The sequence below is a fragment of the Gobio gobio genome (assembly GCF_949357685.1).
Source record: "Gobio gobio genome assembly, chromosome: 25".
Lineage (NCBI taxonomy): Eukaryota > Metazoa > Chordata > Actinopteri > Cypriniformes > Gobionidae > Gobio > Gobio gobio.
Genome location: NC_137121.1, coordinates 17,293,519 through 17,321,253, shown reverse-complemented (window position 1 = coordinate 17,321,253; position 27,735 = coordinate 17,293,519). Strand labels below are relative to the sequence as shown.

Below are 27,735 nucleotides of genomic sequence, written 5' to 3'. Positions count from 1 at the left end.
CTTCCTGGGTTATCACATAGACCACAGTGGCATCCGGATGGACGAGAGGAAGGTGGAATCCATCACCAACTGGCCAGAACCCACAACCATCAAAGAACTCCAACGCTTCCTCGGATTCTCCAACTTCTACAGACGTTTCATTAAAGGTTACAGTTCGATCACTCATCCACTCACCAGTATGCTACGCAATAAGCCCAAGTCTCTGTCCTGGAGCCCGGCAGCCACCAACGCCTTTGAACAACTTAAGAAAGCCTTCACCACCGCTCCCTTACTCGTCCATCCAGATCCAGAAATGCCTTTCATCGTGGAAGTGGATGCCTCCACAACTGGAGTGGGAGCGGTGTTGTCCCAGCAGCAGGGGACACCTAGTAGACTCCATCCATGCGCCTTCTTCTCCCGCAGGCTCAGCCTGGCGGAAGTCAACTACTCCATCGGTGACAGGGAACTCCTTGCTGTTAAGCTTGCCTTGGAAGAGTGGAGGCATTGGCTGGAGGGAGCCAAACATGCGTTCCTGGTGCTAACGGATCACAAGAACTTAGAATATCTTCGATCAGCCAAAAGACTAAACCCAAGACAAGCCCGTTGGGCTATGTTTTTCTCCCGCTTCAATTATACCATCTCTTATCGCCCAGGTACAAAAAATATTAAGGCTGATGCTCTCTCCCGTCTTCATGCTCCTGATGAACAAACCGAAGAACCAGAACCCATTATTCCAAGTTCCCTCATCGTAAGTCCTATTACCTGGTCTGAAGAAACTATCCCCTCCTCCAATGCCTCCACGAACCCTCCGCCGGGCTGTCCACCAGGCTTGTTGTACATCCCACGGACACGACGCACTCCCACTATTCACTCGGCTCACACGTCACTTGGTACTGGTCACCCGGGGGTCAATGAAACCCTCTCGTTGCTTAAAGAACGCTTCTGGTGGCCAGGGAGGGCTTCGGATGTCAGAAGGTACGTGCAGGGCTGTAGGGAGTGTGCCATTTCCAAATCTCCTCGTCATCTGCCAGCTGGGAAACTCCTTCCTCTGCCCGTTCCAGAACGCCCATGGTCACACCTAGGAGTGGACTTCATCACTGACCTTCCGGCCTCAGACGGTAATACCACCATCCTAGTAGTTGTTGATCGTTTTTCTAAATCCTGCCGTCTGATCCCACTTCCAGGATTGCCTACTGCCATGGAGACAGCCGAAACACTCTTCAACCAAGTTTTCAGATACTTCGGAGTACCAGAAGACATTATCTCAGACCGAGGTCCCCAGTTCATATCCAGAGTATGGAAATCGTTCTTCTCCCTCCTAGGTGTGGCCGTTAGCCTGACGTCGGGATATCATCCACAATCAAATGGGCAGAGGGAAAGGAAGGTACAGGAAATTGGCCGCTTCCTACGTACCTTCTGTCATGACCACCAGGACTCTTGGAACCAGTTCCTGGGTTGGGCCGAGTATGCCCAAAACTCGCTGAAACAGTCAACCACAGATGGGGAATCCTCCAACGTTCCAGCAGTGGACTACTGGTTCCGAGAGAGCGAGAGGGTCTGGGACTCAGCACACCATCAATTGCAACGGGCCCTGCGCAGACGCAGGATGGTAGCCGACCTCCGATGGTCTGACACTCCTGTCTTCCAGCCTGGTCAGATGGTTTGGCTATCAACCAGAGACATCAGAATGCGTCTGCCTTGCAAAAAGCTGAGTCCCAGGTTCATTGGCCCATTCCCCATCATCAAGCAGGTCAATCCAGTCACCTACCAACTCCGTCTTCCACAAGGGTATCGTATACACCCCACTTTCCATGTGTCACTACTTAAAGCTCACCATCCCTCTGTTTCACCCACAGGACCTGACGTGGTTCCCGCCGAACCCCCCCTTCCACTCATCCTGGAGGACGGAACTGCCTACAAGGTTCATGAGATCTTGAACTCCCGACGTTGTGGTGGTCAGCTGGAATACTTGGTGGATTGGGAAGGATATGGCCCCGAGGAACGCTCCTGGGTCCCGAGGAACGACATCTTAGACCCCAGTTTACTCCAGACCTTTCACGACAGTGAAAAACCGGCACCGCGGGGTAGAGGACGTCCACCACAGCGTCGGAGTCGCCTCTGGAGCGGGCCGTGGAGGGGGGGGTACTGTCACAGACACGTCAGGTTCCAACCTCCACCAATCACAACGCACGCCATCTCCCGAGTACTGATCACCATCACCTGCACCTCATCACGGCACTCATCACCAGCACTATATAACACACACTCACACAGCACTCCATGTCCGGTCTCGTTCGCATATACTCTGTGCTATGCTTATCTCAAGGACTTCTCTTCGCATACTTACCTGTCTCCAGCGTGTCTCCTTCCCTTTGTGTTTCTCGTCTGCTGTGTGGGTGTGTTCCAGTCAGCTCCTCAGTTCTCCAGCGATCTCCAAGCTCCAAGGTTCATCTATCTGCAAAGCAAAGGACAGTAACTATCTCTATCATATCCATTCAACGTCTATCTACAACCAGTTTACTCACCTGTGTTACTTCATCTGCTCTACTGTGGTCAAATAAACTACCATTACCTGTTACGTCTGTGTCTTCCTCCTGTGTACTGTAACAATATCAGCTTGTTGAACTATATAGGCTATGTATATACAATATGCGTGTGTGAGAGAGACTCAGGTAAACCCGAAGTTATTGGGGACAAGATCCAAAATCCAAAATCATTGACCTTGTGGGGACATTTTTGGTCCCCATGAGGAAATCCTGTTTTTTTTAAAATGTGAATGTGCATCCGGGAAGTATTCACAGCGCTTCACCTTTTCCGCATTTCTTTGTTACAGCCTTATTCCAAAATGGATTAAATTAATTATTTTAATAATTTAATAATGTGTTTTTCAACCAGCTTAATTTGGGAGGATTTTTTTTTAAAATATATTTTATATATATATAAAATTTTATATATATATATATATATATATATATAATACTACTGCTTCAACAGTATATTGAGCAAAGGCTGTGAATACTTACGTAGGCTAGATGAGATTTTTCATTTTTAATAAATGTGCAAACATTTCAAACACACTTCTTTCACGTTGTCATTATGGGGTATTGGTTGTAGGATTTTGAGGAAAATAATTAATTTAATCCATTTTGGAATAAGGCTGTAACATAAAATGTGAATACTTTCCGGATGCACTGTAAATGTGTGAATATAGGCTATGTAAGGATACACTTGATTGTGCCCTTTTGTTTGAATCTTTTGTTTTACAGTTTATTACCAGTTTAAATAAATTGTTTTATTAATTTGAAAAAGCAATTTATTTGTGTGTGTGGTTTGTTATTTCAGCCATTCCGTTTAACGACAACTGAACTGCGCATCTTGAGAAATAACAGAGAGAGGGCGCAATTTTTAAACGTGTATATTCAGTCTCTTAGCAACGTGTTTGTTTGTGGGTTTCTCTCGTTTCGTGACATCCATTTGGTCGATTGAAACATTTCATTGTATTGCTCTCGCTCTATCGATTTATAGTGGTGATCTACAATGAATCAGGTTGAGCTTCTGTCAGACCGAGTCGCAGCTGTTCAACTTGACAGAAAGAGAAACAGGGAGCTGCACCGCCGAGAGAGGATCTTCAATGACAAAGTCCGCACGATTGGAGTAAGTCTGTTTGCTGGAGATCTTTTTTTATACAGAGCTGGACACAGCATTTGCAAATTAATTTTGTTGATTTCTATCTTGGACAGCTTGACAAGGATGCTCTCGACCATCAAGTTAATGAACGAACAGAGAAAGACCAACGCGAAGCAAATGAACTGGAAGTCTATGGTGAGTTCATTGAGAACCAAAACCTGCAAAAAAAAAAAAAAAAAAAAAAAAAAAAAAAAAAATGTTGTTTATATATATATATAACTGTCTATAAAATGTGGTATAACTGTCTTTAAAAGAAAAAAAAAAGTAAGAAAAATATTGACATTAGAAAATTGGCTTGGCATAAAATTGTATTATTATTTCTTAAAAAATAATAAGTAACGTTACCGGTCAAAAGTTTGGAAACATTACTATGTTTAATGTTTCTGAAAGAAGTCTCTTACGCTCATCAAGCATTTAAAAACTAAACAAAAAACAGTAGTATTGTGAAATATTATTTAAAATAACTGTTTTCCATTTTAATATACAGGTGCTGGTCATATAATTAGAATATCATCAAAAAGATATCATTTATTTCACTAATTCCGTTCAAAAAGTGAAACTTGTATATTATATTCATCCATTACACACCGACTGATATATTTCAAATGTTTATTTCTTTTAATTTTGAAGATTATAACTGACAACTAAGGTAAATCCCAAATTCATTATCTCAGAAAATAAGAATATTACTTAAGACCAATACAAAGGAAGGATTTTTAGAAATCTTGGCCAACTGAAAGGTATGAACATGAAAAGTATGAGCATGTCCAGCACTCAATACTTAGTTGGGGCTCCTTTTGCCTGATTTACTGGAGCAATGCGGCGTGGCATGGAGTCGATCAGTCTGTGGCACTGCTCAGGTGTTATGAGAGCCCAGGTTGCTCTGATAGTGGCCTTCAGCTCTTCTGCATTGTTGGGTCTGGCATATCACATCTTCCTCTTCACAATACCCCATAGATTTTCTATGGGGTTAAGGTCAGGCGAGTTTGCTGGCCAATTAAGAACAGGGATACCATGGTTGCTTTGGCACTGTGTGCAGGTGCCAAGTCCTGTTGGAAAATTAAATCTGCATTTCCATAAAGTTGGTCAGCAGGAGGAAGCATGAAGTGCTCTAAAACTTCATGGTATACGGCTGCGTTGACCTTGGACCTCAGAAAACACAGTGGACCAACACCAGCAGATGACATGGCACCCCAAACCATCACTGATTGTGGAAACTTTACACTGGACCTCAATCAATGTGGATTGTGTACCTCTCCTCTCTTCCTCCAGACTCTGGGACCCTGATTTCCAAAGGAAATGCAAAATTTACTTTCATCAGAGAACATAACTTTGGACCACTCAGCAGCAGTCCAGTCCTTTTTGTCTTTAGCCCAGGCGAGATGCTTCTGACGCTGTCTGTTGTTCAAGAGTGGCTTGACACAAGGAATGCGACAGCTGAAACCCATGTCTTGCATACGTCTGTGTGTAGTGGTTCTTGAAGCACTGACTCCAGCTGCAGTCCACTCTTTGTGAATCTCCCCCACATTTTTGAATGGGTTTTGTTTCACAATCCTCTCCAGGGTGCGGTTATCCCTATTGCTTGTACACTTTTTTCTACCACATCTTTTCCTTCCCTTCGCCTCTCTATTAATGTGCCGTGACACAGAGCTCTGTGAACAGCCAGCCTCTTTTGCAATGACCTTTTGTGTCTTGCCCTCCTTGTGCAAGGTGTCAATGGTCTTCTTTTGGACAACTGTCAAGTCAGCAGTCTTACCCATGATTGTGTAGCCTACAGAACTAGACTGAGAGACCATTTAAAGGCCTTTGCAGGTGTTTTGAGTTAATTAGCTGATTAGAGTGTGGCACCAGGTGTCTTCAATTTTGAACCTTTTCACAATATTCTAATTTTCTGAGATGCTGAATTTGGGATTTTCCTTAGTTGCCAGTTATAATCATCAAAATTAAAAGAAATAAACATTTGAAATATATCAGTCTGTGTGTAATGAATGAATATAATATACAAGTTTCACTTTTTTAATGGAATTAGTGAAATTAATCAACTTTTTGATGATGTTCTAATTATATGACCAGCACCTGTACTAAAAAATGAAACATGATCGTTCAGAAATCATTCTAATATGCTGATTTGATATTATCAATGTTGGAAAAAGTTGTGCTGCTTGATTCTTTGGAACCTGTGATACTTTTTTCAGGATTCATTGATGAATAAAGATTTTAAAAGATTTAACTTTTAATAGCATTTATTCAAAATAGAAATCTTTCCTAACAATATAAGTTTTTACTATCACTTTTTATCAGTTTAAATCCGATCACTTTCTATCAACTTTTATCAATTTACGCGTAGGCTTACACAGGCGTTCGACGCACGTGCAGTTTTGAGCAATCAATCGGCAGGAGTAACAACCATGGTAACAACCCATGTAAATACTGCAAAAAAAAAAAGTAATGCGCATGTGCAACGTGCGTGTAGTGCTCAAAAAATAATGACCCCAAACTTTTGAAATAAAGGCAGTTTTTTTTTTACTTTTTATTTATCAAAGAATCCGGGAAAAAGTATCACAGGTTAAAAAAAAAAAAATTAAGCAGCACAACTGTTTCCAATAATGATAATAAATCATATTAGAAGGATCATGTGACACTGAAGACTGGAGTAATGGCTGATGAAAATGTACCTTTGCATCACAGAAATAAATTATATTTTAAAAGTATATTCAAATAGAAAACCATTATTTAAATTGTAATAATATTTCACAATATTACTGTTTTTTCTGTATTTTTGATCAAATAAATGCAGGCTTGAAGAGCATAAGAGATTTCTTTCAAAAACATTAAAAATGGTAATGTTTCCAAACTTTTAACCGGTACTGTATATTAACCTTGAATGTTTGAAAACACAATGTTTTGAAACTTTTTTGGCCATTCATTTGCTTGAATAACATAACTCACAATTACGTTGAGGCTGACTCAAAGCCTTCTTCTCTAATGTGTTTTCAGCTGATGACCTGCTGTGCAGTGATCGTGTAGCCTGTGTCCTGGAGCAGCGGCAGAAGAAAGATGAGCGCCTCCTGAATGAAGCCATCGTGCAATTTAGGCAACAATTCCAACAAACCACCAGCAGACGTGAGTTTGATCTGAACGATCCAGAGCTGCTGAAGAAGCAGGAAGGAGTGCGGATACTCCCGGGACTGACTGGAGAAGATCTGGCCCAGAAGGACAGGCTGAGGAAGCAGCAGGAGCAGCTCCGAGCATGGACCCTACAACAGCTAGAAGAACTGGAGCAAGCAAAACAACAGCATCAACAAGAAGGTACGTTCACTTGCTGAATGGCAGCCCCAAAAATCTGAGCCCTAAAAACTGTTTATTACAGGTTTCTTGGCAGCTAACATAAGATTTTTGTAACACATTGAATCCCTGAATGAATATAGTAGCGACATGAAGGCATAACATTTAATGAGCATAACTACTATAACTATATATATAATCATACATCTATACATACAGTATATACAGTGAGGAAAATAAGTATTTGAACACCCTGCTATTTTGCAAGTTCTCCCACTTAGAAATCATGGAGGGGTCTGAAATTGTCATCGTAGGTGCATGTCCACTGTGAGAGACATAATCTAAAAAAAAAATCCAGAAATCACAATGTATGATTTTTCAACTATTTATTTGTATGATACAGCTGCAAATAAGTATTTGAACACCTGTCTATCAGCTAGAATTCTGACCCTCAAAGACCTGTTAGTCTGCCTTTAAAATGTCGACCTCCACTCCATTTATTATCCTAAATTAGATGCACCTTTTTGAGGTCGTTAGCTGCATAAAGACACCTGTCCACCCCATACAATCAGTAAGAATCCAACTACTAACATGGCCAAGACCAAAGAGCTGTCCAAAGACACTAGAGACAAAATTGTACACCTCCACAAGGCTGGAAAGGGCTACGGGGAAATTGCCAAGCAGCTTGGTGAAAAAAGGTCCACTGTTGGAGCAATCATTAGAAAATGGAAGAAGCTAAACATGACTGTCAATCTCCCTCGGACTGGGGCTCCATGCAAGATCTCACCTCGTGGGGTCTCAATGATCCTAAGAAAGGTGAGAAATCAGCCCAGAACTACACGGGAGGAGCTGGTCAATGACCTGAAAAGAGCTGGGACCACCGTTTCCAAGGTTACTGTTGGTAATACACTAAGACGTCATGGTTTGAAATCATGCATGGCACGGAAGGTTCCCCTGCTTAAACCAGCACATGTCCAGGCCCGTCTTAAGTTTGCCAATGACCATTTGGATGATCCAGAGGAGTCATGGGAGAAAGTCATGTGGTCAGATGAGGCCAAAATATAACTTTTTGGTCATAATTCCACTAAACGTGTTTGGAGGAAGAAGAATGATGAGTACCATCCCAAGAACACCATCCCTACTGTGAAGCATGGGGGTGTAGCATCATGCTTTGGGGGTGTTTTTCTGCACATGGGACAGGGCGACTGCACTGTATTAAGGAGAGGATGACCAGGGGCCATGTATTGCGAGATTTTGGGGAACAACCTCCTTCCCTCAGTTAGAGCATTGAAGATGGGTCGAGGCTGGGTCTTCCAACATGACAATGACCCGAAGCACACAGCCAGAATAACCAAGGAGTGGCTCTGTAAGAAGCATATCAAGGTTCTGGCGTGGCCTAGCCAGTCTCCAGATCTAAACCCAATAGAGAATCTTTGGAGGGAGCTCCAACTCTGTGTTTCTCAGCGACAGGCCAGAAACCTGACTGATCTAGAGAAGATCTGTGTGGAGGAGTGGGCCAAAATCCCTCCTGCAGTGTGTGCAAACCTGGTGAAAAACTACAGGAAACGTTTGACCTCTGTAATTGCAAACAAAGGCTACTGTACCAAATATTAACATTGATTTTCTCAGTGCTTATTTGCAGCTGTATCATACAAATAAATAGTTAAAAAATCATACATTGTGATTTCTGGATGTTTTTTTTTTTTTTAGATTATGTCTCTCACAGTGGACATGCACCTACGATGACAATTTCAGACCCCTCCATGATTTCTAAGTGGGAGAACTTGCAAAATAGCAGGATGTTCAAATACTTATTTTCCTCACTGTATATATATATATATATATATATATATATATATATATATATATATATATATATATATATATATATATATATATATATATATAATCATACATATATAATGAATGTGGAAGCAACATGAAGACAGTATATTTTAAATAATATTTGAACAAAAGAAAAATCTTTTGTATCATTGTCATCTTTTTAAGTACTACCAAGGCTTGTAGTGTCAATACAATTACCTTTGTTAAATGGAAAATGTTTTTTTTTCTGTCTAAATTTTGGGAGTAAAATTACTGCCATTCAACAATATATTTGAAAAACTTTTAATGAGCAGACTATTTTTCTTAACAATCTTGTAAACAGCCATTATTAATCACTATTATTTTCCCCAGCCCTAGTATCAATGCTTTCCCTTTTTACAAACCGTATAGTGCATCAGTACGATCAAAGCAGACTGTCTCTGGACATCCGAGCTCTTGAATTGCAGAAGATGGAGGAACAATGCAAGAGAGCCACAACCATCGCCACCAAAGACTTTAACCTGGCACTGGTGAGTCAAAATTCCACAAAGTAGAGACAAAAAGAGGAAAAAAGGCTTTAGAATTGAAGAACTCCATTGTTCCTTGACCACAGGCTGCAGAAATCACACATCGCCGTGTAGTAGAGCGTCATGAGGAAGAGGAGAACAACCAGACAGACATCCTGAACCAGCTAAATGGGGACCTGCTGATGGAAAACCCTGAACAGAATGTTAGTGTGCTGGGTTTGTCTCGCCTGCGCAGGGACTGTTACAAGGGAATGAGTCCTGAAGAGCTCCAGCAGTACACGCAGCACCAGCTGCAGCAAGCAGAAGATAGGAAGGTAACTTTTATTTATTAATAAGTAACATCATGAAATGTTGCAAAAGATCAAAATACACGTAATTGTTAACAACCGAACAAATTTGTGCAGAGGGCTGTCATGAAGCAACGGGAGAAGGAGCTTCAGGAGCATCACGAGCACATGGCATCAGCCCGTGCTGCACTGCTGCTAGAAAGACAGCAAGCGCGCATTAATAAGGAGCTGCGCAGGGCTTTGGACAACACCAACACACAGCTGGCCCAGGCCCATGATGCTCAGTGAGTTACAATGGGTTTGGTTGTATATATATGAAATAATCATTTTACAGTCATTTAAAAGGCACAATATGTAATTTTTGCCACTAGAGGTCGCTTTTTCAAAACAAAGGCGTAGCTCGATGAAGCCTTGATTTCGCGGAATCATGGGAGTTGTGGTTGTGTTCATCTCTACAGCCGGTGGAAAAGAATCTAACGGGACTCGGGCAGAAATCATATTCATGGATGAGCTGACGTATTAACGATTTTTTAACGTTACTGTAGTATAAAGCAGGGTGGGGCTGAAAGCCACTGGAGCGGAACGAGACAAACGTGACACACGACTCGAGAGCTTTTATTATGCCGCAGATGGCCGCTTCTACTTCTTCTTCTACAAAATAAAACTGGGAATCGGGGTAACACGGGTATGATGTCATTGATAGGCGACACGGACACGATGCGTGTCCTGGTTAAAAATTGCTTATAACATTGTTCTAGTTGTTTTTGGATATTTTAGTCCAAAAATCTTACATATTGTGCCTTTAATTAATTTGAAATGACAGAATTTTAGGGCCCAAACACTGATGGTGCCAGGACCCTATTGGAATTGCTCCGTTTATTCCTCTTCATCGTCTTCTCCAAAATGAATCACATTTTCGAGAGCCTAAACATTTGCACACGTGTCAGAAGTGGTGAAAATTTACATCTGATGTGGGTTTCAGAAGTCAGCGCGGCAAAATGGTATGAAAGCTCAACCTACTAAATTCAACAAAGCGCCCCTTGCACTACGTGTCACATCCATGTCCGAAATTCTGTAGGCACATGTAACATTCCACACGTCTTGATTTTGCGGAGTTAAACATATTTTGTTGATCCTTGAACAATATTCCGGTCTGAAAATGTAGTCCTAATCCTACCCATAAGTTATCCCTAAAACCAGAGGGATGGTGAATTACACTGATTTAGAAGCAACTAACCCTGGTTGTAACCCTACATTTGATCAACTTTAATCTTGTCCCTCAAATCTGATTGGTTGATTGGATTGTTGTTCCAGAATCAACAAAGATGTTGATCCAGGAACATGTTGCACTTGGTAAAATAAGGTTTGGCTAACATTGGGGGTTATACGCAACAAACTTCCATATTCTTTAAAACAGGTTGCATCGTCTTTTGTATGTGCTTCATTAAATATAGAGCTGTTTTACTCAAGATGCCTTCAAAGGAGCTATCAAATACACTCTCAGAAAAAAAAGGTACAAAACTGTCACTGGGGCAGTACCCTAAGGTACAAAAGTGAACCCCTAAATTATACATAATAGTACCTTAAAGGTACATATTAGTACATTTAAGCGTGTACAGATTAGTACCTTTTAGCTTTTGTACCTTAGGGTACTGCCCCAGTGACAGCTTTGTACCTTTTTCCTGAGAGTGTATGAGCATAACTAATGTCCATCGCATATACAGATTGATATCTAAAAGTTTTTTTTTTCTTTTTTTCTAACATTTGGATATTAAAATTGAATAAAACAATAAAAATAACTAGCTGATTGATATTGCGTCAGTTCATATTGCTGTTAACACTTTCTCTGACAGATGCAGTCCTGTTTTCCTGTTTGTTCATGTGACATAAAGCCTATATCTTCAACAACAACAAAAAAAAGTATCCTAGTGCCATACCGTAAAACCAAACAGAAAGGCAGTTTTTGCCATTTCCAGGTGTTGTACTTTAATGAACTCTGCTTAGAAATTGAATTTGTATTGTTTTAGCTTTCAAATTTAGTCAGTGGACTATACAGCAGTGTTGTTATTGCTATTAAAATCATTTTGTTTTTTATGAAATGAAGCTAAAATAAAATACAATTTTAAATGTATTGTATTTAAATGTGCAACTAAACAAAAGTACTAAAATTACGATAAATCTGAAATAAAAATGAATAAAGTTAAATAGAAATATTAAAAAACTAATGCAAATGACAAAAAAAGAATTACTAAAACAAACTAAAATGAATAAACACTAAATTAGTATGAAAATAATTATCTGTTCCTTGAGTTATTTATTTTGTAACAAATGCAAACACTGTTTCCATTTACAGGAAGAAACATCTCCAAGATCTGTACACCAACATCCCAGACGAGCGCTACTTTACCCAGTTTAATACCAGCAGTAGATAAACGTTACTGCGGGCACCGGACACCATCAGGGCTCAGGAATCGAGGACAATGAACCGTATCATTTTACAGTTAACACCTTGGCTTTAGACGGGGACTCCAATGGAAGTGTTTTGGAAAGCTGCGCAATTTAATAGGTCATAAAGATGGCAAATGTTACAAGGAGTTGTCACACTAGTTTGATTTTTTATTAAAACATTCATGTTGTAAACAAAATGGGTCACATATTCATAAACAACTGAAATCAGGTAACCTATAGGAAGCTGCCAAAGTCATTAAAGTAAAAACATACTTTTTAAAACTTTAATACTCACGTTTTTCATCAAATAGAACTGGCATTAAATTTGTATGGTTTATCAGGTGTCCTGATAGTGGTCTACCCTGTAAACACCTATTTGCATCATAAATCGCAATTGGTATTAACAAACGTGCTGCACATAAAACAGCTAGAGTCCTCCATTTTGTTTCAGTGGAACTATAGACGGCCAGTACTAGGGTTCTGCACCAGATGGCAGCACAGGCCAGTTCAAGATATTACATTCACACCCCAGTATGTTCACCAATATGACAAACATAAGGGGAAGACATCCTGTAAACAATGCCTTTAATGCAGTGTTTAAAATCCTCCTGGTTTAGACACTACCTGTCAAAGTAAACTTTCCAAGACAAACTTGTCCCATTTTACCAGCAAATCCTCAATAGCCTCCTTCTTTCTTTGACTTGGCAAAGAGCTGTACCTAGAAATGAAAAGAGAGAGGTCAAATAAGTTACGAATAAATAGCAAAAGCCTGGTTGTAGATCATAAAAATGTCCAAGTAAACTCACAATCCTATAAATCCTAAATTATGGCACTTGTAGTAGTGTTACCTGAGGGAGTTTAGGACCAGCTCTTTCAATGTGCCCAAATTAAAGCTCATTCCTCCAAAGCCCATGAAGGCTTCATAGAAATCATGTGAAAGGCCAGTGGACCCAAAGAGAGCTGGATCATCCGAGCTGATCACTAGAGCATGACCCTCAGCCATCAGCACTGCCGCCGGGTGGTCCCGCAGGTCTGAGACCAGTTTCAACACCTGACAAAGGGTCACATTATTATAAGTGGCTATTCAGACGGTTGCAATGAAGCATAAATATAGCAAAGACTGAAAGAGAAGCCTAGTGGAAAGCTGAACATATGTGTAACATTTTAGGAACAGTTTTATTTTTGAAAGAAATTAACACATTTACAAAAGTGAGGGACTGTTTTCAACACTGATATAAAGATAAGGAATGTTTCTTGAGCACCAAATCAGCATATTATAATGATTTCTGAAGGATCACCAGATTAATAAATTACATTGAAAAAATATTCAAATAGTGTCTTTTAAATTGTAATATTTCACAATATTACTATTTTTGATCAAATAAAAAAAATGCAGCCTTGGTGAGCATAAAATACTTTTTTTTTTTTTTATCAATCTTACTGACCACAAACCTTTGAACAATAGAGTATATCGATTTCAAATAGGACATTTCATTCATAACATAACCTAGCACAAGATTAAATTAGTAGAATATTTACATACTATATAATTTATATATTAATATTTTCGTAACACTTTACAATAAGGTTTCATTAGTTAACTACATATAGTTAACATGAACTTCTGCAGCATTTATATCCTTCCATTGGTCATTTTGAGTCTAAGACCCTAGGACTTTTGCCAGTACTTCAACCACGAATACACAAAAAAAAATAATACTGGAATCGAGGAGTTTTGTGGTTAAAACTTAAAAAAAGTAACAAATCCTTCCCGCACGGGTCAATTTGACCCCCTTGGGAAGGACTGGAATGCCAGGAATGCTTCAGTACACATAGGAAAATGCTTAATGAAAAAATACAAAAACTTTACATGTGTATCTGAATACATACTGAAGAGAATTGACTTTAGGACCCAGCGGAACAGCTCGTTTGCTTCATATACTGTAGAGCTATAGGGCCATCTAGTTGTTATATTATTTGTTTCTCACAAGAGGTCGACAAAGGCACCCAATGTAAGATCATTTGAGCTGAATTAAAAGGGTTATGCATGACATTTTTTTTTTTTTTTTTATTTAAGTTGAAAATATGTGCTTATATTATTATTTATATATTGAAATCTAGTTATTTAAAGGTAAATAAAATAAAAAATAGCAAAAAATCTACAAAAATTGCATTTCAAAAAAGTGAAAAAATATTATCAAAATTAAAGCTGCAGTCCGTAACTTTGTGCGCTCTAGCAGTTAATAAACAGAACTGCATGAGTCTTGCAGAAGAACATTGCAGCCAGAGCTACTTCTCTCCGTTTATGTCTATGGCGAGTCACGCAGGGACTGTGCTCCTCCGCAGCGGTTCCTACCAGACCGGTCTGAAATAGTGCCAATATAAACACTTATTATACGTGTACCATAATGATTCAGGGTAAGACAAAAACACGGTTTGTACAACATGAATCCATTTTCCATTCTCATTATATCATTTTTGTAAATCTTGAACACAAAAAAGTTACGGACAGCAGCTTTAAAGGTCCCGTTTTTCGTGTTTTTTTGAAGCTTTGATTGTGTTTACAGTGTGCAATATAACATGTGTTAATGTTTCATGTGTAAAAAAACACAGTATTTTTCACACAATTTACTTATCTGTATACTGCTGTTTTCACTGTCCTCAAAACGAGAATTTCCTCGTTCTATGAAGTCCCTCCTTCAGAAACACGTAACGAGTTCTGATTGTGCCAGCGGTTCCTGTGTTGTGATTCGACAGCAGCTTAGCACACGTTGCCCGAGAAGGTCACGCCTCTTACCATAACGGGGAGATGAACGCGCTCAAACTACAGCCCCTGAAGGCCAAACAAAGGTGATTTGACTCCGGGATGAAAATAACAGCGTCTGATGGCGACAAACGCAACCGAACCGAACCGAACGCAACACTCCCTCTTCTCCACGAGGGAGCAACAAGACCACGCCCCCTTTTTCACGTATTCTTGTGGGCGGAGGTTAGTCAACAAACTGCTCTACTGACGTCATTAAAGCAGGGAGTACATGGATGTAGTCCAAACCGGCCGTTCGCTGTAGGCTTTGAAAGGGAATTTCTGTTAAATAAAATATCTCGCTTGGCATTGAACTTTGAGCTTTATAATTTTACAGGTATTATTTATGCTCTAACAGCAACATTACACACTAACTAAAGTTTGAAAAATGGGATCACGAAGAACAGGACCTTTAAATGAAATAGGCTTTCTGGACAAAACAATAAATAAGGTATAATTTGGGACTTTTTGTCATTTTGACCCGCACGGGAGGGATGTGTTACTAAGTGCGAGGGAGGGATGAGGGTTAATGTTAATTTCAACATTTACTAATACATTATTAAAATCGAGTCACATTTGTCAATGCACTGTGAAGTAACGTTGAACAAATACAGTAACAAATGTATTGCTCATGGATAGTTAATGTTAGTTAATACATTAATGTTAAAAAATTAAACCTTATTGTAAAGTGTTACCATATTTTCTATATTATTATTACATATTTATTATATTTTTCACTGTTTCTCTCATTCATTAACTGTTTAACACGTTGTGATTGTAGCATGTTTATAACTATCACAAACAGACTTGAGATTTGAACAAAATATGAACAGGAATTTAGCTACCTAAACAGCTATTTGGCTACTGATTCAAATGAGTTATTTGGAATTACATACACAAAAACAGTAAGACCAGGAACATGAATTAAGGAAGTATAGTTTTGACTTAAAAGGCATATGAGTGATGTATATACCTGGTTTGAGATGGGGCAGATTTCAATTGGTACGCCCATCTTTCTAGACATCTCTTTAACTACAGGGTGACGTACCAAGGCAAAGCCATGACCTATACGTGTGGTGTTGAATAGAAGAGCATCCATGATGTTCTGATCCACATCTGTTCCCTGTGAATCTGTGAAAAAAGTGGATGAAGTTACCGTATGTTACTATAGCAACCGTGAAAAAATGCAAAGGCACTCAATCATTTTGAGCCTAAAGGATGACTTTGAGTTACACTGCTTTGTACCAGATAAAAGAGGAAAGATGTCAAAGGAAACCTGTCTCTCCTGCATGGAAAAAGTAGGGCAGATTAACACCCCTCTCTTCAGGTAGACTCAAAGCGTCCTTGAAGTACCACAGAGGTCTTCCAGAGTCTTCTTGTCCTACCTGGAGTTATAAAAATTCTAAAGTTTATTCACATATTGAGTATTTCAGCAATATGCTCGACACCGAATCAGCAAATACTCACAAAGTCAAAGCCTGCCATGATTTCCGGAAAGTTCCTTTGTAGTGCCATTGCTTCTTCTACTGCCTTCACCGCCTCAGTTGTATTTATTCCCCTAAGAGCAACAGAAAATGATTTCTATTAATTCAAATGTACTTAAATTAAACTAATATTTGAACTATTTCAATGTTTATCTCACCTGTGAATGGTAAAAATAACCCGAGCCCCTAAGAAGTCTGGGTAGTGTGACGTAAATCTCTTCACAACTTCCTGGCAGGCCCGCATACTCCAGTCCTTATCATTCAGCCGGCCATCAAGTTCATATGTCTTGAAATTTTCAAATAAAAATGAGCACATATTAATTTTAATTTATTGTACATTCTATTTTATATGAAAGCTTATGAAGAACTAAAAAATAAAAAAACCTCACAAAAGATAAAATGTTGCTATGACCTTTCTTATTTATTTATTTTTTATTCTGTGGCAGAAAACCACAAAAAGTACTTGCATACTTATGATATAACTTGCAATTGTGAGAAGGCCAGAATTAAAACAAAAAGTCTCAATTAGCTTTATTTCTTATTCGGTGGTGGAAACAAGCTTCTATAATTTTGTTTTGTTTTTTAAAAGGAGAAATGTGTCCATACCGCTGGCAGTAGCGCCCTGATTTCCATAAACATGATGTTGTCCTCATAAAACTGCCTGAGACCCTCATAGAGGTAGTCTTTGAACACAGGTGCATAGGTGACCAGACCGTAGGCCACCAAGAACGCCTGCTCAAATCTCTTCCACACAACATCTTGGCTAGGATAGTCTCTGTCTGGGTCCTCAGTGAAGAGTGTGAGATTCCGAATGAAACTGTGGAGGCAAATGAAAGTTTAAGACAAACATCCTTCGGCTACAGTCTCAGATTTACTGCAGTTTCCTCTAGTTCTACCTGTTGTCCAAATCGGTGCTGTTTTTAATCTTCTCCCTGAGGGATCTGAGTAGGGTCCATGAGGAGCAGCGTGGACGAGATGCAGGCTGTGTAGAAGAGAAGATAAACTGCACGGTCTGCTCATCTGTGAAGCACACGTAGCAGTTCTCCCTGTAGGTCACGTTCTTCACTAGCCAATCCACATCTACCAAACCAAAGTCATGAACATGGAGGGCCGCACCTGGACAAAAGATGAATCAGATAAATCATCAAACCCATCAACAATTTAATTGATCCTTGCTGGATTACTTTCTTTACAAAGATTTCTATTTAAAATATACATGATATACACTATATTGCCAAAAGTTTTGGGAAACCTGCCTTTACAGGCCCACCCTTTGCAGCTATAACAGCTTCAACTCTTCTGGGAAGACTTTCCTCAAGGTTTAGGAGTGGGTTTATGGGAAGTTTTGAACATTCTTCTAGAAGCGCGTTTTGAGGTCAGGCACTAATGTTGGACGAGAAGGCCTGGCTCGCAGTCTCCGCTCTAATTCATCCCAAAGGTGTTCTATCGGGTTGAGCTCAGGACTCTGTGCAAGCCAGTCAAGTTCCTCCACACCAAACTCGCTCATTCATGTCTTTATGGACCTTGCTTTGTGCACTGGTGCAGTCATGTTGGAACAGGAAGAGGTCATCCCCAAACTGTTCCCACAAAGTTGTCACCATAATCCCCCCTCCATCAAACTTTACACTTGGCACAATGCAGTCAGGCAAGTACCGTTCACCTGGCAACCTCCAAACCCAGACTCGTCCATCGGATTGCCAGACAGAGAAGTGTCACTCCAGACAACACGTCTCCACTGCTCTAGAGTCCAGGGGCGGCGTGCTTTACACCACTGCATCCCACGCTTTGCATTGCACTTGGTGATGTAAGGCTTGGATGCAGATGCTCGGCCATGGAAACCCATTCCATGAAGCTCTCTACGCACAGTTCTTGAGCTAATCTGAAGGCCACACGAAGTTTGGAGGTCTGTAGCTATTGACTCTGCAGAAAGTTGGCGACTTCTGCGCACTGTGCGCCTCAGCATGCGCTGACCCCACCCGGTGATTTACGTGGCCTACCACTTCGTGGCTGAGTTGCTGTTGTTCCCAATTGCTTTCATTTGTTTATAACACCACTAACAGTTGACCATGGAATATTTAGTAGTGAGGAAATTTCACGAATGGACTTGTTGCACAGGTGGCAACCTATCACGGTACCACGCTTGAATTCACTGAGCTCCTGAGAGCGACCCATTCTTTCACAAATGTTTGTAGAAGCGTCTGTAGGTGCTTGATTTTATACACCTGTGGCCATGGAAGTGACTGGAACACCTGAATTCAATGATTTGGAGGGGTGTCCCAATACTTTTGGCAACATATATATACATGTATACAATATACACACTATCTCTGCATCATTAGATTACTGCACCTTTAGGCATCTTTTGAATCAAATTAAAAACAGGACTTTTATCAATGAACCGCTTCGCCTTGAAGAAATGCATGGATGGTGGGAACGGCTCTGCTTCCATATCATGCTGCTTCAGTTTCTGAAGCTTCGAGTCAAGCAGTTTCTCTCTCTCGTTCAGTGTTATGTTGCCTCCTGTCCGTCTAAATGCCTCCAGCCTTATCAGAGCCTCCCGCTTCCTGGGATCTGGTCCACAGTTACATGATGCACACCACAGACACAGCATCCATATCCGCATCAGGTCTCGCAGTGTCAGTGTGTGCATGGCTGTGAAGTAATTCAACCACTGATCTCTGTGCTATTGGTGAAAAGTAATGGTGAACAAGTGGGTTAATTATTTAAATGTGCATTACATTATTTTTGGCTTATGTTTCAATGACTGATATGATCTTGGATTTAATACTGACAGATGATGCATTGCCACGCAAAAGTAAACATTTTCCATTACTGTAGCCATGTCAACCATGACTAATTGATTATACTTTATGAAATTATAATTAAAAATAAAGTGAGTAGAAACTGTATTTTTAGGTGCATTTGTCTCGCCCATGATTATTATGAATGAGAGTAAAATGTATTAATTTAAATAAATAAAAAATAAAGTGTTTAGTATCTGGCTGGCTAGTCATGTGATGTTAAAATGGCCACCAGAAGGGGGTCCCCTTTTATGTACAATAAAACAGCTTTTTATTATGAATTCCTTAATATGTCGTAATTTCTGAATCTACGTTAAATAAAAACTTTTTTTATTTATCAAATTTTAAGGGGGGAAATACGTTTTCGTTTTACTGGTTTAGGGTGTATGTACTATTAATGCTGCCTCCACGTGCTATCGGAAATGTCCTACTTCCCACTTCTGAAGTCGTGATTACGAGCTCATCCCATTAAACATTTTACTTGAAAGGGGCCTTCATGTTAAATTTTGCAATTAAGAAAAGAGTATTTACGGTCATTTTGATAGCACGTCTGACGTGTAGGCAACATGACTGCTGTTAACCTGTGAGGTCTGCAGTTATAAAGAAAAGGGGTTTTGCCACTGATATAGATATAAATACAGATCAGTGGGTTTTGCCCACAACTTGCACTTCTTCTTTTTTTTCAACTGTCAGCTGTTGCTTTGAGACCACTTTCAGCAACCGTCAACCAATGCCGGTGGAAAATCAGCTGCCAGCTGTTTGAAACCGTTTACTTCTATAAAGCAAAATATAAACTATCACATTGATATAAATGAAATCTACCAATGCTTCTAACACAATGTGACCGCTGGTTACAGACCAAATTAACTTAACTTACTTGTATACAACCCACATGACACAGCTGGTCGAGCTGCACGCTACCTATTATGACAATTAAGTGTTTTGTTTTTTAGCACCATTTCTTTATAATTCATTGCTGATATAGTTTTATAAACGTCTGGCGAATTTCAATGATTTAATAATCAAGAAAAGACGGTTTCACTAAAAACACTGCACTAGCTACGTTAAGGGTTAACTTACCTAAATGAATACCAAATAAATGTAAAAAAAATGTATACAGAAAAATAAATACATTCCGAAACACAGCGAACTGTCTTACCTTACGATTGAATACAATATATCTCTACAAAAACACTGGTATAGATGCAAGTTATTGTTTTTAGCCGAGCTTGATCGACTTCTACCTCACCAGACTTCAACAACAGAAAGTGACGTCATGTGCCTTGAAGATCATTGGCTCTGCTGTGCGCGTGGACAAAACACCTACAAGGACAAAGATTTGTCATCGTATTCAAAACCTAGCTAATATATTAACTGAATTTCGGTCTTGTTTTCCTGACTTTAAAAGTCCATAAAGAGGCTGATATTTTTCACTATCATCTCCAGGGAGGTTTCTCAGGCGTTTGAACCCTGACTGAAATCTTTGAGACTTTCTGTGAGTACACCAACAAAAGAATATTTATAATATACTGTGTCTGTCCACACAGTAGTGCTGCCTTCATGTGCTATCGGAAATTTGATAATTCCGACTTCTGAAGTCGTGATTACGAGCTCATTGCATTCAAGTTTCAAAATGTGAGGGCGTTCATGTGCAATTTTTACCTAGGAAACTCGTATTTACGATAATTCCGATAGCACGTGAAGGCAGCAACACACACACACACACACACACACACACACACACACACCTTAGATGACCATGTCAGTTAACGAGTAGTTAAGATGTAAATCATACTTAGTAGCCTACATCATGATAAAATACCGTGGTTTTCCGACATTTACAACACCCTGATATTATCATAATCTAAGTAAAATGCAGGCTAACTGTACCATGGTACTGGTCATGCTTTTATTACATACTTTTATTAGTGCCGTCCATGTACGTTTTCATTAGGGAAAGTGCACAGAAAATTGAAAACAAGAGCAAAATCTAATGAAACGTAATTTATTCTAAGAAATGTACAGTATAGAAAATACTTCGGTCCATTTCCAAAATAATTTGTCATTCAGGTAAGAACTTGTAAACTTCACATAATGAAAGTTACAGGTGTCGTTTTGGATTCCATCTTTGCTAATGAGGTAAAGTGAACCGTTTCAAAACAAACATGAAAAGAACACATTTATATTAAAAAAAAGAGACAATTTACAAAATAATTGCAAATAAATATGATTCACATTTAACCAGCTAGTTACTTAACTAGTACAGACAGAATGGCAGCAGAGATGTTGAAGGGTAGATTTCAAGATACAGATCTGTTACCCAATACCCACCAATAAGTGAATGAAGACAAAAAAAATTAAAACCTCTGTACAGAGCAAAATTCACACATTCTTGTAGTTCATTACAACTAAATTGTCCCTTTACATATTAACAGTGGAGTAGGACAGTTCTCTGACAGACTGCTTAAGTGACACATCACTTATAAGCAAAGACAGGTACAAAATGGTGGACAACTTCCATGTCATCTCACAGCTGCTAATATTTTCATATCCCTAGTTCATAAAATACATATAAACAGTTCACACGTCCACAAAAATACTCGCCCACCATTATGCACCATCACAGGTTTCTGGCACAAAAGATCTCAGTGTACCACAAAATCACTGTCAAATCCTTCGTACAAGGTGCACAACCTCTTTTCCACTTTAAAGTGTGTATTCCATAAAACAAGTGAATTGAAGGCAGCATCCAAGGTTAAAATTTTTGCCCTCATTTTATGGTTGTAAAAAAAAAACAGCATTCAAAAAGTGGAATGCAGATGTTTTAATCATGTTCAAACTTGGCACTGATAAATTAATGACCATTCGGTTTTGCGAGTGGATATATTAAGGCTATAGTGTTGATTTAAGGATCGAGCCGTCAATCATGAAAAAGTATATTAAACGTGTAAAAAAAAAACAAAGATCTTTATATGCGTCTATGAAGGGAATAGAGAATGTGCCACATTCTGGAAATATGAGGTAGATATTCTTGCTGCCATATTCTCACAAATTGCCGTTAATATTTAATGATTTGTTGATAAAATAGCAATTCAGACAGACCATAAGGACACATAAAAAACAAGCAGATATTCAAAGTAATTCATTTAGTGCAGGACAACAATAGGAGGAGCAATGAAAATAAACAACCATTCTACTCCGTTTTCCGATCAGCCCTCCTCCCCCATAAAAAATTAAGCATTTAAAACAATATTAGACTAATTCAAAAGAACAGTGTGACAAATGACATTAACCACAAGTACTGCTTGTCTGGTTCTTGTGTCTGTACTGAAGATCACAGATGAATTGAAGTGAATCACAGTGCCAGTGATATTTCATTATAATTGTTTCACTGAATATTCATTCAACAATACCCGTATTAAAACCACTACACCCTGAGGACATATTCAGTAAATTGAATTAAGAGAGGAAGCATTCATGTAAAATATGAGTACATCGACATTTCTCCCATTTGGTCAAATGAGCTACAAGGGTACTTATACAAGTCAGTGTAAATAAAGGCTGATATATACTCTCTCATCTAATGCATTGTTAGTATTGTGACTCCAGCTGGTTATTTTTGTGCCAAATTCAACTTACATTCCAATATGTGAAAAAAAAAAAAAAAACATTTTTAAGATTGATATCAGGGGACAAACAATAAACCAGCCTTCAGGGAATATTAAGAGGTGAAAAATGGCTACCTCAGTATCTGAAATCTGATTCATTATGTGCACACAATCTAGCAGGACACATCAATAAGCAAGACAAGACAGAGATGGAGACAACTTAAGTGAAAAGTTAGAATTTAGTCCCATACTAAGAAGCACACATCTAATTTAAGTCCAAGGCCACTCGTTCCAGTATGAAAGACTATTCCTAGTGCATAACAAATACAGCAGCCAAGTTCTCTGCCAGTCTAAGAAAATCAAAGACAACCTTCAAATTGAGGTGGCATTAAAAGAATGCACACCTCCAGAAATAAAGTGGATACTATGCTTTAGTTGAGATGAACACCACCTCACAGGTGTGGTGTTTCCGAGTGGAGCAGAAGATCCATCTTTTATTCCTTGAGTTGAATTACTACATCTAAAACCATTCACAGAACATTCAGCAAGTACATGAAGACAACAGAGTCTAGAGTAGTCTAGAGTCTAAAGTAGTCTCAGTACGTTTTTTACTAAACCTGAGTTTAAATTTGAACTGGAACACCAACTGGTAAATCTTGCTCTTCTCGTGGATAAAAAGTCAGTTTCTTTACTTAAGGAGCTTGAAGATGTTGTTCCTTTGTAGGGAATGAGTCCAAAGACACTCCAGGCTGAGAAGAGAAGATGCAGACCAGTAGAAAGGATTTTAAACAGTTTTAACAGGACTGAAGATTCACTGCTCTTCACTGGTCAATGATCGAACCTCTTGGTACTGATAGTTGTCCCTTTCCCACCTCACTGAAAATTAGCGCCAGGAGAGGATGGGTTAGTCACAAAGCAAAACTAAAAAACAAAAAAACTAAAATCAATCAATCTTCCTAATTTTTGTTGTTGGGCTCCATTTCCTTGTATATTCCAGGACATAGCAGTGTTGTGGAAAGTACTTATTTTCCTTGGGTTGCCAAAGGTTTTTTTTTTTTTTTTTTCATACTCCTTGTTTATTGCCCGGGCCATTGGGAGATGGTGTACCCAACATTTGGTGCCTATCAGACAAAAAAAAAGTAGTTATTAAAGGTTAGGAAATTTGATGTGATAGCATTATGTAGACAAATGTTGATGAATGTGTAAGTGGATCGTTCTTCTGGATCCAGATCAATTATGCCATAAGATTTGAGACATAAATGGAGATATCTTACCCAGTGCGAAGTAAGTGTTCAGCAACCACTGCTCTTTGAGGAACCATCATTCCCTGGAAGTGCCCTGCAACATTTGGATGCCTGTACATAGCCATTCGAGCTTGACCTGGAGAGAAAGGCAGGTGCTGGGGCCTCTGTAAAGCTTCCATCAAATGTGGATGAGGATGCTGTGGTGCAAAATGTGCACTGGGAAATTGCTGGCCAGAATACGGGCCATTTGCCATCATATGGGGGGGATGAGCACCACTTTGCTGCATGCTGGGATGCATGCCACGAGGCCCATATGGGAAACCGGGGTGTGGCTGAGCTGAAATACGATGTCGGGCTGTAGCATTGTGGCTGTCCAGGTCTAAGATCTCTTTTGGGCTCTCTGAGCGTTCAGAAGGCTCTTCAGTTCTTGCCTGCTTGGCAGGGCTGCCGTCCTCTCTATTCTCCAAAGCACTGCTATGAGACCCATCGGGTAAAGGACTGGGTGACATTAAGCTCCCACCAGATCCGTCCGAGCCAAGTGGAGACATGCTGTTGTCCTTGTGTCGTCCATTAAAACTTCCAACAGATGGCGATGGGTAAGAATTGGGCATCATTGGGTTTTGAGGCTGGTATGGAGGTCTAGGCCACTCCTCAGGTGAAAATCCAGGTCTGCCATGTCGGTGGTGCTGATAGAACTGCTGATGCTGCTGGAACTGAGGATGCATGCTGGGGTGGCCCTGAGGATGCTGTGTGGCCATGCGATACTGGTATGGAACACCTTGCTGGTGATAACCAGGATAGTGTGAAGGATTTTGATGAGTGTTATTACCCTGTGATGGAGGTCCCTGGTTTGGGTAAGGCTGGTGATTTGACGGGTGTAAAGGTCTACCCATCTGTGGGCCAAAGTGTTGGTGTGCTGGCTCACTTACACCATATTGGGCCACAGTGTTGCTCTCTGGACCCTGAGTGTGTGCTGGAGGAGCCTGATTGTGAAGGGGTGCTGGCTCCTGCCTTCCCAGCTGGATTTGTGGCTTTGGACTGAAGGGCTGTTGTTTGTAAAGCCCACTGGTACAATCAGTCCTCATGTTAGCATTGCCGCTGTCTAGGGAAGCAGTGCTCTCACCTGATACTTTCCTGCTGGTAGGCTCACAAGGCCTTTGGTCTCCCCGATCAGCCGGAGAGGGCTGAGCAAGTGGATGGGACACAGGGTGGCTAGGAGGTAGAGAGCTGAGGGTTGCAGGCTGATGAACACCTGGCTGACCCCCCTGAGGTGGAATCTGTGGCATTCCATGAAGAGGTCCAGCCTGTGAGCCTCTGACAGATGCGTTGTGTGGTATTTGCTGTGAGCTGTTCTGAAAGTACTGATTAGATACATTTTGTGGCATGTGTTGAGGAAGATTCTGTAGAATATGTGGAGGAACATTCTGAGACTGATGTTGAGAACCATTCTGAAGAAACTGTGGTGAGGGGTGCTCGGGAATTTCATCTGGGGTTTTATGGGTCACTGGCTGAGGACGATTTTGTGGAAATGAAGAATCATCAACAAATTTTTGCTTTAGGGAACCTGGTTGGGTTTGAGAATTTGGGTGGTCACCATTGTGGACTTTCTCTGGATTTGACAGTCTATGTCTGTCTTCATTATGATTGGGACCTTCCGTACTTGGATTGGACACAGATGCCGAAGCTGTTCCTAGTGAAGGATGCTTGGATGTTTCTGCTGGATTGGGAAGAGAACAGCTGTCAGCTTTAGTCAGAGCAGTCTCTGTTGACTGTTTATCACCAGATTTTGGACTTGAACCTGCAAGGATATATAATGGTGTTAAAATGTGGTTAAACCATGCAGGTGCCATCAAACTTACAATATAACTTTTATCACATGCAATAGTGCAATGTCAAAAATATGGCCAGGAATTCCACTCTTACCTTTGGGGGATATGGGAGTGTGCTGGTTGTCTGCAACACAAGCTCTAGAAGGCCTGAGAAGATGGTTTTCAGGAGAAGACAGTGTAGCAGAAACTAGAGCATTACCACCACTTTGTAACTGAAAGTTCCCAACATGATGAGATGAGGTCGAGAGCTGCTGGAGGGCAATCATCTCTGGACTATCAAGCATGGAGGCCAAATGTGGCCTTGAGACCTGAGGGGCCTCTGGTGGTCTTTGGCCAATAGGACCTTGGGAGTTGACAGAGGGCATTCTATATTGACCATTTGTCATTGCATAACCAGTACTGTGTGGAGAACGGATCATGTTGTGATTGTATGGATGTTGGCTGGTCGCACTCTGTTCTTGCATCATAGGTCCACCAGGTGTCGGCTGCCCCTGATGGTTCATGGGTGGCCACATCCTGGGCATATTTATGCCATGGGGGCCATAAGGAGGGTATGAATTATGCATTGGGACACCTGGGCTGGAGTACCGGTTCCCTACAGGCTGCATGGACTGCCCTTCTGGATGTTGGCGTGAAGGGTACATGTTGCCTTCAGGTGGAGGGGCACAGAGGCCTCCAGGCTGAAGGGCCATTGGCCTTGGGCCAAGAGAAGGACCATGAGTGGGACCAGGATAGGAATGTTGCTGATGTGGAGCTTGAAGCGGCCTGCCATCAGGTCCAACTGGGTATCTGGGACCAAGATGTGGACCATTTATGTGGGAACCCTGATAAAAAAGAAAAACATTATAAACACCCTTAAAGAGGTGAGTTTACACATTTTAAATGATCAAAACTAAAACTGCTGATCTAACATAATACCTGCATGTTGTAGTGAGATATATGCTGACTTCCATGGTCCCCTGGTGGCCTGGACATGAGGGGTCTCTGTCCAGGGTATGGATACTGGGGATCAATCATCATACGTTGAGCATACATCCCTGGTCCTGATGCACCTGCAGGTCGTTGAAACTATATGCAAAAAGAGCACATCTCTTATGAAGTACTGGCAGTAACAAGTGCACAGGGAGTACTTTAATAGTCAAAACAGTTGTTTCAGATGTAAACAATAAACAAATTTAGAAACCATGAGTGTGGACTAACCTGTTGAGCAGGATGTAACATGCCAGCCTGTTGCTGTCCTGGGTAGATATTATGAGGATATGGGGGACCACTGCTGTAGTGTGGGGGAGGATGTTGTAAAGCGGATTTGAGTTTGTCTTGTTGTTGATTGTTTCCCTTGCCACTATTGGACATTTTGCGTTTTTGAACCTGCTCAGTGGCTCTGATCAAGCTCTCGGGACCTGACTGTTTGTGACTTTTGCTCTTTTTCTTATCCTTGCGGTCACGGTCCTCACTGCTCACGTGAAACTCTTCATCTGTGTCGCCATCCTCAGAGGGGAAGTGCTTCAGTAGGGCTCGGCTAAAGCAGCGTTCCAAGGACTCAGCCATTATTGTGTATTCTGAGGAGATACAGACAGGTAAGCATTAGCACACACGCATATGATCTCATCTCCCCATGCAGAGCAAGCACACCAACTAGGTCACAGAACCACAGTTAACCTCTGACCCCACCACCCCCATGGGAATGCATTCTGATGGATGGATGGCTCCAGGGAGGGGAGCTGTGGGGCTGGAATGTCTCTGTGGCACTGCAGGACCTGGCGGACTGGAGGACGGCTCAATCACTCTCTATTAATCAATGTCAGAGCCTCTCCACATACTTCCATTACTAGCATGACTTATTTTGTTTATTAAATTTAACACTGCTACACATTCCTACATTTTAATTAATAATAATAATTAATCATTTGTTATATTTATATAGCGCTT

At 40.4% G+C, this 27,735-nt stretch overlaps 3 protein-coding genes across 4 annotated transcripts in view; 1 reads left to right on the top strand and 2 right to left on the bottom strand.

The window, feature by feature from the left end:
• Positions 1 to 3,510: 3,510 nt before the first annotated feature.
• On the top strand, positions 3,511 to 12,178 carry ribc2 (RIB43A domain with coiled-coils 2). Its single transcript, XM_079809391.1, has 7 exons — positions 3,511 to 3,633; positions 3,720 to 3,801; positions 6,664 to 6,975; positions 9,187 to 9,305; positions 9,389 to 9,616; positions 9,707 to 9,873; positions 11,943 to 12,178. Exons 1-7 carry the CDS (start codon positions 3,517 to 3,519, stop codon positions 12,019 to 12,021), a joined length of 1,104 nt encoding a protein of 367 aa, XP_079665517.1. The 5' UTR covers positions 3,511 to 3,516; the 3' UTR covers positions 12,022 to 12,178.
• On the bottom strand, positions 11,347 to 20,431 carry ada2a (adenosine deaminase 2a). The gene is made up of 10 exons (XM_079809390.1): positions 20,285 to 20,431; positions 18,674 to 19,007; positions 17,221 to 17,440; positions 16,931 to 17,141; positions 16,483 to 16,610; positions 16,308 to 16,398; positions 16,117 to 16,225; positions 15,814 to 15,971; positions 12,886 to 13,088; positions 11,347 to 12,755 (listed from the first exon to the last, which is right to left on the bottom strand). The coding sequence occupies exons 2-10, from the start codon at positions 18,972 to 18,974 to the stop codon at positions 12,665 to 12,667; spliced, it is 1,512 nt and encodes a 503-aa protein (XP_079665516.1). The 5' UTR covers positions 18,975 to 19,007; positions 20,285 to 20,431; the 3' UTR covers positions 11,347 to 12,664.
• A 684-nt stretch (positions 20,432 to 21,115) lies between these two features.
• Positions 21,116 to 27,735, bottom strand: part of cecr2 (CECR2 histone acetyl-lysine reader) — a 48,079-nt gene continuing 41,459 nt past the window's right edge. For both annotated transcript variants that reach the window (XM_079810404.1, XM_079810405.1), the window contains exons 14-18: positions 27,007 to 27,365; positions 26,725 to 26,874; positions 25,901 to 26,630; positions 24,008 to 25,775; positions 21,116 to 23,854 (exon numbers count right to left, since the gene is read on the bottom strand). In XM_079810404.1, the coding sequence (XP_079666530.1) occupies positions 23,797 to 23,854; positions 24,008 to 25,775; positions 25,901 to 26,630; positions 26,725 to 26,874; positions 27,007 to 27,365 (3,065 nt within the window). In that variant the 3' untranslated portion in view covers positions 21,116 to 23,796. The remainder of the gene's footprint in view (positions 23,855 to 24,007; positions 25,776 to 25,900; positions 26,631 to 26,724; positions 26,875 to 27,006; positions 27,366 to 27,735) is intronic.

Excerpts from the sequence above, each read along its gene's own strand:
- ada2a (XM_079809390.1), bottom strand. The coding sequence starts at position 18,974 with ATGCACACACTGACACTGCGAGACCTGATGCGGATATGGATGCTGTGT. Across the intron at positions 16,399-16,482 it reads GTTATTTTTACCATTCACAG|GGGAATAAATACAACTGAGG; the intron begins GTGAGATAAACA and ends TGTTGCTCTTAG. Across the intron at positions 12,756-12,885 it reads CTGGTCCTAAACTCCCTCAG|GTACAGCTCTTTGCCAAGTC; the intron begins GTAACACTACTA and ends TTTCATTTCTAG.
- ribc2 (XM_079809391.1), top strand. The coding sequence starts at position 3,517 with ATGAATCAGGTTGAGCTTCTGTCAGACCGAGTCGCAGCTGTTCAACTT. Across the intron at positions 3,802-6,663 it reads AAATGAACTGGAAGTCTATG|CTGATGACCTGCTGTGCAGT; the intron begins GTGAGTTCATTG and ends ATGTGTTTTCAG. Across the intron at positions 9,306-9,388 it reads AAGACTTTAACCTGGCACTG|GCTGCAGAAATCACACATCG; the intron begins GTGAGTCAAAAT and ends CCTTGACCACAG.